Below are 20,682 nucleotides of genomic sequence, written 5' to 3'. Positions count from 1 at the left end.
CCATAAAGATCCTGGTTCTACAGACTTTCCAAATCTCTAGGGGAAATACAGAGCCCCAAATTCCTTCCCTGTAGCATCCATGTGGCAGAAGGCCAGGGAGAAGTCAGGAAGGGTAGGGAAGTGTGGTCAACAGGAACGTCACACGCGACGGAGGTTTAACAAGACAGTCATCTCGATAAAAATGAGTTAAGGCTGGGCAAATATGGTTTAGGCAAGTCGGCTAAAAGAAAACAGAAAGTCCCCAGGAAACCCCTGGTTCTGGGCTGTACGGCTGAGCTCGTCGCTTTGAGGAGACAGCGAAATCCAGAGTCCAGTTACAAGATGTTTGCACAGAGGCGGAAAGGACAGCCTCACACACACACGGAGGCCTGGGAAGGAGCTGGCCTCTTGCAGAATTGGTACCCATGGGCCAGAGGGAAGCATCTGGAGGCCAACTCTCAGAGTACAAGCCTGCATTAAGACATCCTCGCCCACCTCTCTCAAACACGCGGGGCGGAAGCTCCTCGCAGGGCAGCCCCAGACCCCCCGGCGTCACTCTCACCTCGACGCTCCTTCTCCTCTGGGAGAACCCCTCTCAAACCAGGCAAGCACAGGGCTGCCAAAAATCACCCAGGGGCTAAGCAACTTCTTTAGCCAAAAGCACTTTAAAATGCTCAAAGTACTCTCATCACCCCGTTCAGAAGCAGGGTTCCTATTTTCCACACAAGCTCTGCCCTGATTTGCTAGGACACTTTGTGACTCTTGAGCTAGGACAGAACCCGCCCCCCCCAGCCCCCTCCCGCCTCCCATCCCACCCCCACCCCCTGCAGTGTTGCAGAAGGAGCAAGTTGCTTCTTTTGTTGAACTTGGTGGTTAGCTTTCTCAGGCAGGAATCTCACTAGCTTATAATTACTAACAATGGCTGTGATTGGTTCTCTCATAAGCAGGTGACACTTCCGAAGTCAAGGGCCTCCAACAGGAGAAGCCCAGGCCATCAACTCTTGTAGCCTTAATGAAACAAGGACATCAAGAGACAAGGGGGCCCATACACAGAGGCTGGTCTGAGGGTGGAGGGCGTGCAGAGGGAGGGTGCTTTCCAGCAGAGGGGTGGGAGGGCCAGAATGGGGTGGAAGGAGAGAGTTCAGAGCGGGAGAATTACAACTGCATTCATTCATTTGTGCCCTCATTCAACCATCTAGCGCCCAACACAGCACGCGATGCTGAGACACCAGCTGTGCCCACAGTCTAGCTGGGGAGACAGACAAGTCAAGGGACAACTGCAAAGCCACGGCATCAGTGAGGAGAGAAGAGTCACACCCCGGGCAGGGAGCACCCAGCCTCCGGGGAAGGCAGGACCAGGAGAAGAAGGCTGGGAGCTTCCTGGGGGAGGGAGGAGCCTGGGCCAAGGCCCCAGGCAGAGACAGGAGGGGGGGTGGGGAGCGGAGGCTGGCAGAAGTGTTTATCTGCAGAGCTGGAGGAGGGCTGCGACCCAGCAGTCTTGGCAGGAAATCTCCCAGACAGGAGTGAGGGGCCTGGGGGCGGGGCCCAGCAGGGCTGCCCCAAACGCTGGGAAGGGCCTGTCCCCATTTCCTCCAGGCTGGGTCGCCTCAGGCCAACCTCACTCCGGCCTTAATTTCCCCGCTGCACCCCAAGCAGAAAGAAGGCAAAGACTTCGAGCTCTAGGGATAAAAGCCTCGGCCAGCCCAGACCACCACTCCCTGTAAAGCAGGGCAGATGACGCCCCCGCTCTTTTCGGCCAGTGAGTAGCCCGATCATCTTTGAAGATGAAACACGCCTGGGCCCTAACGAGGAGTCCGTGGGCTCAGCGGGGAGTGGGGCTGGGCTGCGGAAGTCCAGTCGTCTGCCCCACCCGGCCCTCCCGGTCTGGAGAGTACCTGGCCCAGGGGGACAGGATGCTCCGCGTCGCTGTGCAGACTGCTGCCCTGTGCCCGCACCAGCCCCACCCCTCCACATCCCTTCTCTGCTCTTGGCTACCTCGGAGCAGGATCAATCCCAGCGGGCTCGAGCTGCAGCAAAGGCATCCAAGAGCTGCCCGGGCCTCACTTGCCTCTTTTGCTGCCCTGGACCAGCACCCGGCCAAGACACGCTGGCCCCTCGTGTTTCCAGGCCAAATGGGTCATTTCCAATATGCAGCCGACCGGGGTTGACACTTCACAGCCTCCTTTACATGCACGAGAACAGTCCTCAAATATAAAAGGATACCCTCAGCCCGCTTACTCCCCTCTCTTCCCAGGCTGTTGAAGGCACATCTGCTACCAGACTGTGAGGCGAGGTCCAGAGGCGGCCCCAGGGGCCTGGAGGGCAGCTTTTCCTTGGTCAGACCAGACGCAAGCCTCCTCTTCTCTCTCGCCCCTCCCCTTCTCTCTTTTTCCCTTCCCCCAGCCCAGACCTGGGGCCTGCTTGGGGGCGAGAACTGTCCTGCTCAGACGGACCACCCCCAGGGGCTGACCCCAACTCTGTTGCAGAGCCCCCGGAACACCCAGACTTAGCCTCCGTAACGAGCTCCAGTTTCACGGGAAACAGCCGGAACAGGGCCCGGGGACAGCTCACGTAAACTCACCGACATTAGGCACAACTGAGAGAGAGAACCTTTCCTGCGAGTTCCAGGAGAGGAGCGTACACCTGGGGGTTGTCATATCTTCTTAACAGTTCATTTGTATTCATTGTAATTAATTCACTTATATCTGATTTGCAGAATGATGCCCAAAGGCTGGCCTTCTGGATGTCAACATCCAACCCCCGGGTGAACTTTTTGGAACTACCGCCTTCCTAAATTAGCAAGATGCCTACCTGCATCCTTCATCCCTGAGTCCCCAGGGATGGGGGAGCTCACTGAGCTCGATCCCCCAACTCCCCAGGGAGCCAGGCTTGGGACTCCCAGGCTGAAGCCCCTACACCACCCCCCCCGCTTGACATTCACCCCCGGCGGCCAAAGGCCTGACCACTCCAAGCCCCACAACCAGCAGGCTCTGGGGTACCTTGTCGCCCCTGACTGCCGCCGAAGCGTGGCTTTCAGGAAAGCTGGGCGACGTCTGGAAGGTCAATTAGGAAGAACTGGGGGAAGGCCAAGGACTCAGCCTCAGTGAGGACCACGGGAAATAGGAACAGGGAGCTGCACCCAGCTCCACTTGCAGGAAACACGGGGCCTCGTGCATCTGAACATTCCCTGGGCTTCTCCTTTAGGGCACTCCCTTCCCACCCCACTCCCCTCGCCAGCGCTTCAGCTCCTGCGTCCTCTCTAACACGGCTGGCAAAGCCACGCCAGGCCGCAAAGGCCACAGCAAAACTCACAAGCCTGCACGCCTGTGCCCACTGCGCCTCCGTGAGGGGCACAGGCTCTGGGGAGATGGGCGGGAGTAGCTGGCTGGGCCCTGCCCCGAGGCCCCGGGCTTTCGGGACGGGCAGCCTTCAGGCCCCCAGGCTGTGCCTTGTGGACAGCCCAGCCTCCCCTGCTACCCTGGGGTGGTGCCTTGGCAGAGGCGGGCAGGGGCTGGGTGCTCACCTTGTGGTCTAGCTGGGCACTGGCCTTTGGCTGCTTCTCCTGGCCGGGCGGCATGGTCTCAGGGCCCAGGTACTGCCCCAGGGTTGATGGCCTCATGAGGCTCAGGAGATGCCTGAGCGAGGACAGCTGGGGAGAGAAGGGCGGCCATAACTCACGAGTGCTTGGGGCACTTCGGGGACGCATGGCCGGGACACGCCGGCTGGCAGGCATGGGTCAGAGCCTAGGCTCTGGAGCCAGACCATTGGCTCCACGACCTGGGGGCACCTTTTCCCTTGAGAGCCATGTGGCTTCTCGGAGCCTGTCCCCATCTGTGAAATGGAGACAAGCACACCCCTTCTTCCCGGGAGAAGAGGCTCTCATGTTCGCAGGGCATGCGTCCTTTAGACAAGTGAATGAGGAGGACTTAGCCCACATCCCGGGACTGAGCAGACACTCAGGGCTTAGAAGAACCAAGACCAGAAGAGGGTCTCCTCTGCCACAGGACAAGACCTTCCCACCCTGAGCTGCTGCTCAGGCCTGCTGGCCCTCTATTGTCATTTAACTTCTCACCACGGGCGTTTTCAACACTCCTGAAAGAAGAGAGGTTGAGAACTACCTCCCTGCTCATCTCTGTGAACGTGAACGATGACTGCACTCATCGTCCCCAGCCCCCCTCCGCCTTTTTCCTTCCAGAGAATTTCAAAGCAAATCCGAACACCGTATCATTTTACCCACAAAGAGCTTCAAACAGAAAAGGATAAGGATTTTTTTCCCCAACGTAATCACATCATTCTCTTGCCCAACAAAATTACCAAGAATTCCTTACACGATCAAACACCTGTGTTCAGTTTTCTCTGATTGTCTCAAAAATGTCCTTAGGCAGTTGCTTTGTTGGAATGGGATTCCCCGCGAGGTGCACACACTGCCCTTTGGTTAATGTATTATATCACCCAATCTGCTAGCTGCCCTACCCCCCATCTCTGAACAAATGGGGGCACGTGGCCTGCATAAGTCCAGGTGTCTGCATCCAGCCACTCCTTCCCACCCAGCCCCTGCACCTGGTTTGGGCAGCCTCGGGTGGGCCCCAGCAAGGACCACCAGCTGCCCCAGAGCTAACTCATGGCCGGGGCTTCAGGAGGCAGGCAGTCTCTGAGCCCTGGGCCCCTCTGAGGCCACCTGTAACCCTGGGGAGGGAGGATGCAGAAGGAAAGAGCTGGGCCAGGGGAGTTCACAGAGGCACCGTGTCTTTAGATGTAGCAGGTGGAGGCTGGCCCAAAGGGCGAGGGCTAAGCCTCTGGGCCAGCTCCCTGCCCGAGCCCAGCCCTGCCTGGCACACCTGGCTTCTTCCCCCTGACTCACCCGCAGACACCTGCTCAGCACCTCGGCCAGCCACGGGCTTAGAAAGCCCACAAGAGCAGCTGGGCTGAGTGAGGGCGAGGAGTCAGGCCCGGGGCCTCGGCTCCTGGAAGGGGGCCAGGGCTTCTTGGCCTAGCGTCTGATCCCTTCAGAGAGGGAGGGCAGGAGGCAGGGAGAGAGAGCGGGGGAAGGTTCTGGGCAAAGAGAGGCACCATCTAGAGCTCCACCGACACCAGAGCTGTGCCGCCTTGCTCAGGCCTTCCAAGTCTGGCGATAGTTTCCAAAACAGCCCTGCCTGCTCCGGCCTCACAGCTGTGCAAGCACAGGAGCGGGCTCTGCAGCCCACGCCCCCAGAAGCAGCCCTTCGGCAGGCAGCCCCGCCCCAGCTGGGACCCTCCCTGCTAGGAGCCCTGGGCGGGCCGGGCTGGGCCGGGGAGCACACAGCAGTGGCTGGCTGCTCCCACGGTTTTCCTCTCACTCTGTGAAAACAGCTTCACTCTGCTCAGCACGGCAAGCTGCTGCCTTCTGATTGCTTATTCTCCTTTGTTCCCAGCTCTGGCAGCCGCAGTCATCCCCTCCCTGGGAGACACACCCTTCTCCGCGCGGTCAGGACTTATTTGGGCTGCGTGGGTCCCAGCAGGGCCAGGCTCTGACCAGCACGCCTCCCCACTTTACCCCCACCGCTGGGAGCTGTCTCTGCAAACACTCAGCCTGTTAGGACAGACGTCCCCAGGCAAGAAGCAAATGATCACCCAAAAAGGCAGGCCTCCGCTGGCCTTGTAGGTTTGTCCGGCAAGAGGCGGCAGACAGTTCCGGCGAGGCAACTGTCCACACGGCAGTCCCTCCTGTGCTCAGACTCCAGCAGCTGCTTCTATCGGCCCAGCGGAGAAGGCCAGCATCTTAAATGTCTGCGAGGCCCCGGGTGGCCCCTGTTGTTCCCTGGAGCCTGTGCCCTGCCTGGGCCTTCTGACCGGACACTGCACGGCTGCCCCCTCCGCCTTCCAGCCTTCCTCCGGGCCCACCTTCCCAGTGAGCCCCCCCACACACACCTGCCCGCCCATCTACCCGGCAGCAAGCACCCCTTCTGACATGCTATGTAATTTTCTTGTTTGTTATCTTTATTATTACTTGTCGCCTGCCCCTCACTAGAACGTAAGCTCCGTGAGGACAGTTTTGGGTCACTGCAGTGTCCGCAGAGCCTTGCACAGCACCTGGCACATGGCACAGTTGTTCCGCCTTATCCGAAGTTTCACTTTCTACGGTTTCAGATACCCGTGGTCAACTGAGATCCAAAAATATGAAATGGAAAATTCCAGAAATAAACAGTTTGTAAGTTTTCAATCGCGCGCGCCCTTCTGAGTAGCGTGATGAAATCTGGCGCAGTCCTGCTCCGTTCCTCCCTGGATGTGAACGTCCCTGCGCCCAGCGGGTCCTACCCCGTTAGTCACGGGGTGGTCGCCTCACTTATCAGAGCGACTGTCGCAGTACTGCAGTGCTTGTGTTCTTGTGCTCAAGTAACCCTTATTTTACTTAATAACGGTCCCAACGCACAAGGGTAGTGATGCTGGCAATTCAGATATGTCAAAGAGAAGCCGTAAAGTGCTTCCTTTAAGTGACAAGGTGAAAGTTCTGGACTTTAGAAGGAAGGGAAAAAAATCACATGCTGAGGTTGCTAAGATCTACAGTAAGAACAAATCTCCGATCCGTGAAATTGCGAAGAAGGAAAAAGAAACCCATGGCTGGTTTTGCTACTGCATCTCAAAATGTAAAAGTTATGGCCACAGTGCACGATAAGGGCTTAGTTATGATGAAAAAGGCATCCAGTTTATACAATAAGATATTTTGATGGGGAGAGACCACACTCACGTAGCTTTTATTGCAGTATATTGTTATAATTGTTCTGTTTCATTATTAGTTATTGTTATTAATCTTTTACTGTGCCTAATTTATAAATTAAACTTTATCATTGGTAGGTATGTATAGGAAAAAAACATAGCATGTATAGGTTTCAGTACTATCCATCATTTCAGGCACTCACTAGACATCTTGGACTGTATCCCCCGCGGATAGCAGGGACTATTATATATGCTTAATAAGCATTTGTTAAATGAGCAAATGAACGAATAGCAGGTCAGGTCTGCAGCTGGCCTTTCCATAGTAGATGCAGAACTCTGTCTCTCTTGATTTTGGCCATTCGAAGCCTGTGTTTTCCAATCTCCAAACTGGAAGGCGTGGCTTGACAAAGCAGGCTTGCTGTGTTGTAAGAGGTGGCCTGGAATAAGAAACGAACTCCCGATTTCTCTCCAAACCTGTTCCACCTGTGTCTTGCCTGTCTCGGTAAAGGGCTTCTCCATTCTGCCAGCTGCATACGTCTTGGAGGCCTCCTCGCCTCCTTTCTCTCCCATTCCACATCCCGCTGGCTGTACTTGGGAAATACACCTAGAATCTCACCACTGCTCGCCACCTGCATGCGCCGCCATCTCCCCAGGCCAAACCACCATCAGCTGTTGCCAGGATTACTGCAATTGTCTCCTTCCACCCGCAACAGTCTAGTCTCAACACAGCAGCCAGTGTAATTGTAAAAAATTTTATAAATCAGATTATGTCCCTCCTCTTAATCAAAACCTTCCAGTGGCTCTCCACTTTGGCATGAAAGTCAAGCCCCCACCTGAGTCCCCACTTACCTCTGACCTCAGCTCCTCCTACCCACCCTCAGCCCTCTGCTCCAGCCACACCAGCCTCTCCTTTTGCCTCCAACCTGAGAGGCCTTTGCCTGCCCCAGTGCCTTTGCACCGGCTGTTCCCTCTGCCCGGAATGCTTTTCCCCAAGAAACCTGCGTGGCTCCTTTAGGTCGGTGCTCAAATGTCCCCTTCTCTGTTCACCCCTATAAAACAGCATCCCCCCAACACTCCCCCTCCTCTTTATCTGGCATTATTTTTCTCCATAGCACTTATCACCATCTGGAATGCCAAAGATTTACTTCTCTCTTGGTGCCTGTGTCTGTCTCCGCTGAGTTTCATGAGGGGAGGAGACTGAATGAACGCTGTTCAGGGTTGTATCTTCAGTGCCCTGAGCCGTGTCTGGAGCACACTAGTGCCTTGGGGCCAAAACCCTGCTGTTTCTGGGATATTCCCATGATCTGCAGGAACAACACGAAGGAAGCAGTTTGAACCTGAGGCTCTCCTGGAAGATGCAAGCCTTGGGGCTGCTGCATCCCAACCACCTACAGAAGTCCTGTCCCTCAAATTCAGTTCTTCAGCACCTGCTCCTGGGGCCTCCGGCCGCAGTCTGAGATGGAGAACCAAGCGATCCAGGCATCAGGGCCTGGATGCCCAGCGGTGCCCTGAGAACCCGCTACCTGGGCACTCACCCCAGATCCTCTCCTTCGACGAGCCAATTCTCAACCACTGAAGTCCCCTTCACGGTAAATCAATTGCTAATGTTTACCAAGCACTTATGCATGGATGAAGGAAGGGCCGGCCCTTGTCCTCCTATCTGCCAGCCAGGACCAAAGCTCAAGGGACCAGCCGGGCACCTCAGCTGAAGCAGCAGGTGTGGTCCAGGCCGTCACCACAACAGGATCCAAGGAAGGGGCTGGAGAAGCAGAGACGGCACACTGCAGGGGTCCCAGGCACCTGGGTTTGCATCCTGGCTCCACGGCTTTCCCACTATGTGACCCTGAGAAGTCTCCTAACCATGGCTGCCTCCATTTCCCCATCTGTCCCGCACCGGGGCTCAGTCATGCTCTGCAGCACGTTAGAGCCACCACTTCGGGTGGGATGTAACGGGTGGAAAGGAAAAAGTGCTCCAGGCACAGAGCCACGTGCAGAGAGGGTGGCTGGGCTGGCCCGCGAGGAGGGCCCAGGCAGCCACGTGGTCGAGGAGGTGTGGGGAAAGTGGGGCGTGGGGGCTTGACGTGGGCGGCTGCAGGGCCAAGGTGGCCCTCTGAAGCCGTGTCTCATAAGGAGCCGCCCGGCAGGCCTGACTGGAAAGGGGAGCGCCTGCGGCCCAGAGACCTGGCAGGAGGCCGTGCAGCGGCCGCGGGCTTGCAGTGGGGACGGGGAAGCACATCAGGAGGACAGCGGGCAGGCTCGAGCTGCCCGTCTGCCTCTCCAGCCGCCGCGGGTCTGGCGCAGCTTTGCCTGGCCCGCCTGCCGCCTCTCTCCTTCCTGCGGCACGAGCACTGACGCGCCCTTCGAGACCTGGCTCGGGACGGCTCTGGAAGCCACTTCGCTGCCCTCGGGCAGAGTCAGTCACGGGGCCCTCGGCCTGCCTCTCTCACGCTCACACCCTCTCCTCCGAGGTCGTCTCCCGGTGCAGAGCCTGGCACACAGGAGGCGCTAGGCTGGGGTCTCACGAACGCACTGCAGGCACGAGGGCAGGTGGGTGACAGGTGTGGTGGGACGGCCCTGGAGCTGGGACCCACAAGGGCAGGGCTGGACTCCGCGCCAGACGGGCTGGGAGCTCCCAGGCCAGCTCTCCCTGGGGGAGGCATCCTCCCGCCCCGCCCCCACCAGCCCCGCTCACTCGCCTCCCCTCCAGGTCCCCGGCAGGCCAGACCACCCAGCTCTTCCCCAGCACCACTCCCCTCGCCACTCTCTGGCCCTCATCACGCTCCCCGCACTCTCCCCTGCGTAGGCTCTGGCTAATAAAAAACAAATCAAAACAAAACCCCAAGCCTTGAACTGACCCTCATGCTCGAGCCAGCCTGTGTTTTCCTGATCACTGACAAGCGCTGCCGGATGGACAGCGGCTACCCCCACCCACCACGTGCAGCCAGTCCTGCCTTTCCTGATCTCGACACTCTGGCCTCTCACCTCCGCTCTGCTGACATGTGTTGGGTTCTCCGAGGAGCTCGGTGGCCGCACTCGGGTCAACACCAAAGCCTGTCTACCAGGCTGCCCCCACCCCGGGAGCCTCCTGGGATCACTCTGTCTTGTCCTCGCTGGTGCATCTCTGCCTGCCCCGCCCCTAACCATTTGGCCCCTCTGTTCTCTTTCTCGCAGAGATGTTCTGTCATCAGGCTCTCAGCTTTGTGAAGTGACCCCTGAGCAGGCCACCCTCCCCTCCTGCCCTCCCGAGGTGTCTGCCTGGGGAACCTTCCTTTGCACACCCGGGAACTCAACCTTGGGTTCCTTCAGCCCACACGTGTGTGCTGAGGTCCTGTGTGTGTCAGGTACTGTGCTAGGAGCTGACGGGCAGTAGTGAGCAGAAACCATTTGGTCCCTGCACTCAAGGAGCTGCTGATGCTGTGTGTGTGTGTGTGTGTACACAGACCCTGAACAAATAAAAATATATCAGGAGGTGAGCACCATGAATACTTTCAGAGTGTGCTGGTGCCAGGGCACTTTTTGGACTGGGTGGTCAGCAAAGGCCTCCTGCGGAAGGTGACACTTCAGCTGGAACTGGGGTGAGAAGACACTCACGCCGTCCTAAGTCTTGGGGAAAGCATGGAAGGCAGAGGGGGCAGCCGGGGCACAGCCAGGCCGGGCCTGCTTAGATGAGCCAACCCAAGCGGTCACCTTTCTGAGCTCCCGCCCTGCGATCGTGGCCTCTCAGACTCAGCCATGTGGTCCACCAGCCCCAGGAGCGCCCAGAACATCCTCTCAGCGCTCTGGCCGCGGGCTTGCCCCGTGGACCTCCAGTGACTAGAGACGCAGCCTTTCGCCGGGACTGCCTTGCCTGTCTCGTGCTAGAACTAGACGGCTCAGCTGCACCCAGCAGCTCCTCTGGGGTTCCAGGGAGACCCTTGGGGTGGGGGGAGGCCGGTGAGAGCATTCTCAAGCCCCCTGCCACCCGCCCTCGGGCTGGCTGTGACCCATGCTGCCCCCAGGGCCCCTGAACTACTGCTCTCTGAGCTGCAAGGAGGCTGCAGTCGGAGCTCTTTGGAGAGCAGAGGGTGGAGGAAAGAAGGTACTTCCTCCCCTGCTGCCCCAAGAATGCCTGACGTGGGGCAGAAGGGTCACTGGGGGCGAGCAGTGTTAATTTAGTAGTGTTCGTTTTCACTTTTGTTGTTTTTCCACCTATAAAAAATTATATAAGCAGGGGCTGGGGAGGAGGGAATGGGAGTTGTGTTCAGTGGATTCAGACTTTCTGTCTGGGAGGATGAAAAAGTTCTGGAGGTGGATGGTGGCAGTGGTTGCACAAGACTGTGGAACTGCACACTTCAAAACGGTTAGAACTCTGCCCTCAGAATTGTTAAGATGGTAAAAAAAAAAAGTTAAAATGGTAAATTTTATGTTATGTATATTTTACCACAATATTTTGAAAAAGTAATACCTGCTCCCAGCTGACTGCTCTATCCTCAGGGCCGAGCACATAGTAGGCGTGCAAAAAGTAACCGTCGAATGCAAGGATGTGAGCAGAAAATTCAGACTCACCTGGACTCCGCCGGCCTGAGGCTCCCAACCTTCGGGAAAAGAAGCGGGAGGAGCCGGCCGGGCTTCTCCAGCGGATGCTGAGGCAGAGACTCACCTGGGTCTTCTCCTGCCAGAGAGGGAGCGTCCCTTGCTGGCCCAGCAGCCGGGCAATGATCACGAGGCTGAGCTGGCGTCGAAGCTGCCTGTGAGAGAAGGGGCGAGAGAGACTGAGGGGGTGTACCACCCTGGGGGGGGGGGATTGAAGTCCCCAGGGTGGGTGCAAGGAGGGGCAGGACACACACCGAGACGTGAACAGGGGAGAGCCACGTAGGGAACTTCGGCTTTCTCCTCTGGTTTACAGCGTTTATTATTTATTTTAGAAGTAATAAAACATGCAAGATGGGAAAGTTTAAAAATAAGCAAAAAGAAAAAAGTTATTTTTTAAAAGAAGCGGTAACTTCAGAGGCTAGCATGGTGGTATTTACCGGCTTAGTGTTTTCCTCTATATATTTGTGCTACACAGAGATCGGGACCATTCAACCTCCTTTGCACAGACCGTCGCCTTTCCCTTCCCTTGCAGCATCGTGAGCTTTCAGCCCATGCAGGGTGGTGGAAGGTGGGTGACCGGGGCTTGGTGAGGCCAAGTTTTGTTCTTGTTTTTTTCAGCCAGCATCCAGTGACTTTCTTTTGGAGAAACCCTCACCCACCACACCCGGCCCAAATCCCGGCTCCCAGGGTGGGCACGTGAGCCAGGCCTGGCCCATCAGTCCCTGTGTTTGAGCCACTGAGAGGTGGCCTCGGGGTCTTGGCTGGAGCTACCAGTAGAGCGTGTGCCTTTCCAGCAGGACCACTGATCAGGTGGGAGGTGACCCCACTGTCGCTGGTGGCCATCCTGCCTCTTTGTGGGGCAGTCTGGAGAATGAAACAAGCGGAGATAGAGCCCTGACAACACCCAGAGCCTGCCCTGCCTGAAGCCTCCGGCCCCCGGACCCGTGCGGTCAGTGGGTTGGTTGGCTCAGCTGATGAAGTCCCTTTGGCTTCTTCAGTCAGTCTGAGCTGGGCTCCTAAGTCTAGCACCAAACAGTCCTAACTGATTCACTCAGGATGGAGCTGGTGTCTCCACTCTTCAGGAGTAAAGACCTCTAATGGGGATTTTAGACGCTAATGTTTGTGGCTCTGATTTTCATGGGTCCTTGAGGGCTGGAGTGAGTAAAAAGAAGAGAGGAGGGAAGTAGAGACTAGAGGACAGGGCTAGGGGTGGCAGTGGCCAGGAGAGGCTGGAGAGGGGCGATGGGAGAAGGGGTGGAGGGTTACATCTTCCTCGAGGCTTCACACACTTGTTGCTCCCATGGACAGCAGAAGGCAGCCCCTGGCACGGACTCTGATGTGGCCCACAGTCGCTGATTCCCGCGGAAAGCCACCACCAGGGGAAGCAAAGGAGAGGTTCTGAAGCCGGCGGAAACTGAAGGAACACGAAGGACACCACGTGGGCTGAAGCGGCTCCGTAGAGGAGAAACGCTCTCTGGTAACAACACTGCTGGAGGGTCCCCACGGGCGCCCCTACCCCCATCCTTGGGACGACTCCACGGGGAAACAAAGGACAGGACATCGGGGACAGGCAGCCCTCGGAAATGATGTTTCCCTAAGGAAGTACCTGGGGGAAGCAGGACTGAGCCCCGCCTGAGCGGTGCTGAAGGCGCCCCTGCAAGTTCCCCAGGGCCTGTGGCTGCCGTGGCCTCACGTGGGTGCAGGAGGGGATCCCAGTTGGTGGGGAACGGAGGTGGGAATGGCCTTCTCCAAGCCAGGAGGGTAGGTGGTACCTGAAGCAGGGGCCTTGTTGATCTTATTCAAGGAAATCAGAGGAATCAACAAGGCAAGAGGCTCTTGATTAAAAAAAAAAAGGGAAAAACGCAGCATCAGTCAGCAGCATCACATACTAGAAGGGTAAACACGAGAAAGAGGGGAGACGCTCCCACACAGCCGGCAGGGACACGGATGCATACACCTACCTCGGCCAACTGCCTGGCGAGACCTACTAAAGATAAAGATGTTCGTGTGCCCGCCCCACGGCCCGGCAGTCCTAATCCCGGGCACACACGTACGGCGTACGAGAAAAGAGAGGGGGAAGAGCAGCGCCGATCCGCCACTAGAATGGAGAGAGGGACTGGGCTCCACTCACGCATCTCAAGCCCACGCGGAACGATTACGGATGAGCCACGACTCCATCCGGCAGCACGGGGGAGCCTCACAGGGCTGTGTGAGAGAAGCCAGTTCCAACAGAACACACGTGTGTGATTTCACTTACACTAAGTACAGAAACGGGGATACGTGGCAGGGGTCGGGTGGCGGGCAGGCTCTGCTCACGTCTCATTTCTTCTTCTTCCTTTTCTTTTCATTCGGCCGTACCATGTGGCTCACAGGAACCTTAGTTCCCCAACCAGGGACTGAACCTGGGCCCTGGCAGTGAAAGCGCCGCATCCTAACCACTGGACCGCCAGGGAATTCCCTCATTTCTTGATCTGGGTGCTGGTTTTACCTGTGTTCGACCTGTGGAAACCCACTGAGCACACACTTACGGTCTGTGTTCTGTTTGTATGTTGCAGTTCGATAAAACTATTACTTAAAGAAGAAGTTCAGCTGGGGGGTGGTAAGGATTGCCTGACTTAGCCAATAAAAATACAGGATGCCAGTTAAATTTGAACTTCCTATAGATAAAGAACAATTTTTTTTAGCCTGAGTTTCTCCCATGTGATCTTTGTATTTTATCTGGCCACCCTGGGAGGGGCCGGCCATCCCCTTCCATTCTGGACCGGTGACCTCGGTTCCCTTTCTGCAAAGCGCCCCAGCTTTCCCACCCACCCTCCGAGTCCTGGGGAGAGGCAGCCCCATCTGGACTGCGTCACGGGACAGAACACGGGAGCCCTCATCCGGCGCCCCACCCGCGTATCTCCCTAGGCTCCCACCGCCAGAACCTGCTCTCCAGCTGTTCCCCGGGAGCCCCAGCAGCAGCTGGGCCAGGAGCAAGGGGAGGGGGCGGGCGGGGGGGAGGTAGACGGCCCCTCCAAGCCGAGCTGCTGCTCCAACGCGAGAACTTGCAGCCGGAGTCCCCAGTCCAGCATCTGGGCTTCATTAATCCAAACCCGGGCCTTGGAGAGCGCTGTTACCCGCAGCGGGTGCGGAGTGGCCGACCCGGGGGTGGGGTGCTGGCAGGCCGGCAAAGCAGAGCCGGGGGTGGTTCCAGAAGGGAAGAGGTGGGCCGGGTGGGTCAGGACAGAGCTGCTGTCCAGAAAGAAATAGAAGACAAGCATCAGAAGGAGCGCCGAGGGGGCGAGTGGATGAAAAGAAACCACATCTGAGGGCGGCGCGCTCCCCGCCTGCCCACTGCCTTTCATCCTGACCGCCCTCCCTGCCTTCTACACACAGTCCCCTGCCCTCTCAGCTCCCACTGGGACACAGGGAGACGCAACAGGACCACTTTTTCATTCCACACTGAGAACTTACTCTACAGAGGGGAAGGAGCAAAGACTCACCCCAAACACCACCCACACTGTGCAGGGGGCAAGCAGGGGGGCCCGTGGCCCGGCTGAGGTTGGCCCCGGGCCGTCCTCCCCCAGAAGCTGCCCAAGCCCACCCGGCGAGGCCCCCCCGGAACTCAAACCAGGCGAACACAGGAGGATGCAGAAGCCACTGGAGCCATGCCAGCCAGTGTCATATAAGGCAACAGGCTCCAGCCCTCTGAAATCACACCAGGCCAGGCCTCTGCCTCAGTCCTGCCCCGCCACCCTGACGGGCCGCTGTAAGACCAGGACACCGGATCAGCTCTCAGAGGGCCTCAGGCGCTGGGAAATGGGGAAATGACTTTTCCAAACCAACAGCAGAGCCGGGAAGTGGAGCACAGGCGCTCTGCTCCCCAGCCTCCAGCCTCCAGCTCCTGCAAGGGGCAGCCTGTGGGTGCTCTGAGGACCGCAAAGGCACCTGCCAGCTCGGGCCATCAGGGTGTCAGGACAACCACACAGGTCACCGCAGTCCCTCTGGAGGGGCTCTGCTGAGGTTGAACTACTCTAAGAGGCCACCAGGCATCTGGCCAAAGGCGTGAACGGCCTTTTCCATGTCTCTAGGGCAGCTCAGGAAGCAACGGCAGCGGCCTGTTCCGCCATGGAAATGCCGCCCAACACCCTGCCCCAGGGCGTCTGCCCGGCTTGCCGCTCCCAGGCTGTCCACGCCGTCTCTCAGGCATCACGACCGCCTCTCATGCCACCCGCCCCTCAGCCCTTCCCTGGAGTCTCCTATCTTGCACGTGAGCATGTGCCACCTGGGCAGGAAGAACAAGGAGCTGGGCTCAGAGGTCAGGGTAAACTCTCCGGCCGTCTGCCCAGTCATCCCCACACCCGCTGGGACACTCACAAGTGTGGGCACACACAGTGCAGACAGGAAGAGACGGTGGGATTCAGACAGCCTCAGATCCACACGGTGGGGTCCCACCAGGCAACGTGAAGGAGCCATCTACCGGTCCCACCGGTACCCATGTTCAAAGCCCGGCACCACACACCTACGGGAGAGAAGCTGGGGAAGCGGTTTTCTTTGCAGAGGGAATGCCTGGGAGGGGCCCAGGGTCCTTCTGGGGAGCAGGTGACATTCTGGCCTGTGATGCAGTGGTGGTTGCACAGACGCCTGGCAAAGTGTACAGTGTCCACCTCTAATGTGTCCTCTCCTGCATGCATAGTATAACCAAATAAAAAGGTTACTACTGCTCAGTAAATAAAGTTCATGTAGACAATCACAACCAACTTCCCTCCTCCCATCTCCCTTCCTCCCTCCCTCCCTCTCTCTCTGGTATTATGAGGAAACCCACAGACCACTACGCTTAAGATACCTTAAACGTCACCCTGTCTCATGTCCTGGTACCCACATATCCGTTCGTTTAATTAGGGCCTTCGTGTACTTGAAGGAAGTCGCCGAACTTCCCATGGCTACCCCTCCCCCAGTGCAACAGCTACTCTTTTCCATCCTTTGGAATCTTTTTGCCATTCTGGTTGGTTCTTATGAAGTGCCTCAGGGTTGCTGACATACCCGTCAAGTGAGGCGCTCAGAGCTGAGGCTGACACTCATTTTAGGGGCAGCCTCGAGATGCTACGCCGTTGACAGATTGGGCCCAAAGTTAGTTCACACGTCTGGCTGTCAAATCCCATTTCCCAGATCCTGTTCTTAATTGTGCAGCTGGGCCTCTCTTTCCCACTCAGCCCATCATTATGGTCGGCTGAGATGTTCCGGCATCTTCAATTTGCTGTCAGTTACATTTATGTTATGTGTGAACTTGACCATTGTTCTATTAATGGCCTCGTCCAAGACCCAGGGTCTGCGCTGGCCAACCTGTCAGTGAAGACGGAACTCTGGGTGGCCGCCTGGGCCTGCCCTCCAGGCCAATTCTGATGGCTAGCAGCACTTCTGGGTGACGAGCCCATCTAAGTTGACATCGCTCAGCCCACGTTTCTTTATGTTGTCACAAGATACGATGATCGTTTCCGTCAAAGGCCCTACAAAACCCAGACAGCCCTCTCCAGAGTACCCTTCTGGTTAGCCTGTCAAAAACGAAATGAGGCTAGTCTGGTATGATTTATTCTTAGGAATCCTAGAAAGCAGTGCTTCCTTTTCTATGTATGTGCTCACAAGCTATCCCCTGGGGAGTTCTGTTGAGGGACACATCAAGTCTGCAGCACTGAGTGAAGAAAGCACCTTCTGCATCCTCCCTCCCCATGCCCCAGGAGCTCCCGAAACCCCCCCCCCCCGCAGGTCTCTGCAGAGTGAGGGCACTCCACCTGTACGTCGCCCAGGACAGACTTGAGACATCCTTTTGCGGGAGGGGACCTCAACTCATTTCACACAGCTGGATGCTGTCCTACCGTCTCCCCCCCATATCTTAGGCTGCAATCCCCTTTGATCAATATTTGAGTCCAGATGAAAAATTATGCTCCTCGACAAGGAAGACAGAAGCAAAACAGGAATTACGTGGTGTTGTTCTCTCTTCATCAGTGTTAACGTTTCCCCACCAGCCCAGAACAGCACTCCTCACTTCAAAAATAACTACACAGGGGACTTCCCTGGCAGTCCAGTGGTTAGGATTCCGCGCTTCCACTGCAGGGAACATAGGTTCCACCCCTGGTCGGGGAACTAAGATCCCACATACCTCGTGGTGTGGCCAAAAGAAAAAAAAAAAAAAAAAGGAAAAATTACACAGAAGCCCCTTCTACGGGCCTTAGCTTTTCCCACCAACACTGTCACTGGTCTGTGCTATTTCTCCATTTGCCTTGCTCATGTCCCTTTCTTTCCCTCTTCCATATCTTTCAAGATCAGAGATCATGCATGAGCTCTGAGTGCAGCCCCTGCACCTCTAGATACTTCCTGCATTTTTCCTCATTGGGTCCATTTGCAAACCACGTTCAAAGTTTTATTGCAGGATCTCTCTAGCCCCCCTGAACCATTTTTCTTTTTGGAATCTGCTACTAAAAAGCTCTCACTCTCTCTACTCTTTTTGAAATCTGCCCTCCAGAAGCAAGCACTCCACAAGCATGCTCTCCAAGCCCCTCCTCCGTGCCAGGGTCCAAGGACCCAGCGAGCAAAGTCACAGCTCTTGTCCTCACGGCGCTCACAGCCCAAGGGGTCAGCAAGGGGCAACAACAACCAGGGCTCTGCATCCGGAGGTCTCTCCGAAGAGGAGATGCCTCATCTGAGCCTAGTCTTGGGGGTGAGGAAATGTCAACCAGGCAAAGAGGAGGAAGAAGATAGGGGAAGAGGCTTCTCTAGGAAGAGGGAACAGACGTTGAAAAGTTCAAGACAAACGCTCATCACGGGTTTGGGTAGCCGCACAGTTTCGGGATATGGCTGGAGTGCGGAAGCCTGTGCGGGGACGTGGCGGGGAGAAGGCAGGCTTGGGAAAGTAGGCACGAAAGCCCTCGTACACCAGGCTGTGCTGTTTGAATTTCATCCTGAGCATAGAAGCCTGAAGGATTTTAAACAGAAGAGTGACAGGGCCAGATGTGCATTAGAAGGAAGAGGCCACCGCTGGACACAGTGGGGATGGGTCACACGGGAGAGAGCCTGGAAGGAGCCAGCTCTGGCTCCCTGGCAGGCGTCCAGGGCTGCTGTCCTGAGAGCCTGAGCCGCTGTGGCACCGGAGAGTGATGTGGAGAGGTAACTGTCGTGGGAGATGGGGACGCCTGAAGGGACAGAAGGTGCCCACAGACCACCCCGCCCCCAGGCTTCAGGCCATGGGCAGATGCCATCACAGGGCCATGGAAGACAGGAGGAGGTGGTCCCCCTTGGAAGACAGTGACTTCTGTTTCACATGTGCTGAATTTGAAATACTTCCCACTCGGATCTGGTGCTGAGCAGAAAAGTCTGGCCAGAGGTATTGACTCGGGAGCCCCTGGCGCGAAGTTGGGGTTGAAGCCATGGAAGTGGCTGAGATGGGGTCCTGGGTGGAGTCCCAAGGAGCTGGACTCTGAAACGGAGATGAGTGTGCATGGAATTTATGGCAGGAGCGGGGTATAAGGGTGCTCTTGGCATCACTCCTATCAGGGGCGTGGAGGAAGCAGGTCTGGGCCGGGGGCAAGCCAGGCTGCGATGCAGTCACCGCAAAGACCTCAGCCGACCCCGCAAGGGGCTCTGGAGCTGGCAGGGTCCCCGTCTCTCAGAGACATGCAGGGTTGAGGCAGCGGCAGCCCTTTGTACCCCCAGCCCCGGGCTGTTCCCAAGGAAGGGGCCCAGCCAACCTCCCGCAGAGGCAAGCTCGAAGCTCCCAGCAGCTGGGGAGAGGCACCCGAGTCCTGCAAGGGGGCAGTGTGGACAGAGCCCCGCCCAGAAAGCCCCCCCGAGGCTGTGCCAAGGGACCAGAGAGGAGAGGCTGGGGCAGGACCCTGAGGCCAACCAAAGCTCGGGGAGAAGCGGCGGGGCCACCGAGGATGGCGCCTGAGGGGGAGGGGCCTGAGGAGGGGAGGGTACCAGGAAAACGACACCGTGCAGCCAGCCAAGGCGAAAATGGGAAGCTTGCGCACGAGGACAGGCCATTAGGTCACTGGTGACAGAGCGCTTTAGGAGGACTGGGCTGGCGCCTCTACTCCCACAGCCCCCCGCCCCCCCACAGCCACTCATAAAGGGGAGCGAGCGTCTGCTCAGCCGCCAGCCCGGTCACGAGGGAGGAGCAGGGGGACCCTCGGCCGTCCTCCCAGCTCCAGCCGTGGTCCCTTGACCCCTGGACATGACTTTCCTCTTGCCTCTTGTTCCTCCAGATTTTGAACCCTTCTGAAATCTTGAGGGTCTGGGGCCTTGGTGGACTCCTTCTAGAATGTTCTGGACTTGTCCATCTCCAGAGGCCCGATTGTCTCTTTTCTCAGGTGAGAACTCCCTCTGAGACACTCTGAGCTCTGAAGAACCCCCGTGTCCAGGGTGGGCAGGGTTTGGACAAGGAGAAGGAGAGAGCTGGGGGTGGAGAGCCTAGACGGCAGCAGGAGCTGCAGGAAGGGGTGGGTGGAGATGGAACTGCCGTTTGAAAGTAGGAGACACACAGAGCACATTTCTTTGCTGACAGAAAGAGCCAGTAGAGAATAAAAAGCTGAAGGTATAAGGACGAGCAAGGATGGTGCAGAAGGTAGGTTCTGGAAAAGGCAGGACTGTTGAGATCCTGAATGTGGAGGAGGGATCAGGAGGAAAGGTGGGGGTGAGAGCTGTGGGTCCACGGGGCGTGTGTGTGGGGGCAGCAGTCATCCTGTGGAGAGAGAAGGGGCCCCGCTCTTTGCTGGGAGGGCAGAGGTGTCTCCAGCAGGAAGCCTGGTGGAGCCTGGAATCTGCTGAGGGCCCCCAGGAGGCTGGCTGGCAACTCAGGGCGGCTCCTGGGCAGCCTGAAGGGGTCAGGGGCCGAGGGGGGGGGAACCAGGGAATGTGGTAGCACCACGCCACGTGGCCATGCAGTTTTCAGGGTGGGCAGATCTGAAGAACACGCAGGAAGGGAGGTAACAGTGGAGCGAGGGACCCAGGAAACGAAGCCGGAAGAGGCTGATGGGCTGGGAGAAGATGAACCGGTCCGGGGCCTTGCACGGACCCTCTGCCCACCCAGGGCGGCAGCGTGGAACCCAGAGGGAAGCGAGGAGGGCTCCGGGGAGCTCTGGTGTGCCCGCACCTGTCACTACTCTCATCCCTGGGGCAAACACCTGGTGACCTTGAAGCCTGCTTTCTCCCAGGGCTGCCTGCTCCTCCCTCGTGACCAGGAATCCGCTTAAGCTGGTGTCACTTCCCCTCTACTTCCAGGGCCACGGTGAGGCAGCACCCGTGGGACATTTAATAAACTTTCGCAGGCGGTGAAGGAGGGTCCCGAGCCTGGGAACATCAGCTTTCAGTGGCAGCTCCCTCCCGAAAGGGCCCGTGGGAGCTGCCGCAGGGGCTTGCGCAGACATGCGCTCTCCCTAGCAGCTCCTGGAGCCACCCCAGAGGGGC

At 57.5% G+C, this 20,682-nt stretch overlaps 1 protein-coding gene across 1 annotated transcript in view; it reads right to left on the bottom strand.

Annotated features, from left to right (window-relative positions):
* FAM178B (family with sequence similarity 178 member B) overlaps positions 1-20,682 on the bottom strand; it is a 102,797-nt gene that overhangs the window by 12,147 nt on the left and 69,968 nt on the right. Inside the window, 2 exon segments of the mRNA XM_070046862.1 lie at positions 3,503-3,628; positions 11,312-11,399. Coding sequence (XP_069902963.1) covers positions 3,503-3,628; positions 11,312-11,399 — 214 coding nt within the window.

Source organism: Globicephala melas, chromosome 12 (genome assembly GCF_963455315.2).
Source record: "Globicephala melas chromosome 12, mGloMel1.2, whole genome shotgun sequence".
NCBI classification, from domain to species: Eukaryota; Metazoa; Chordata; class Mammalia; order Artiodactyla; family Delphinidae; genus Globicephala; species Globicephala melas.
Note: the sequence above shows the minus strand (reverse complement) of the source record. Positions and strands in the feature narration are given on the sequence as shown.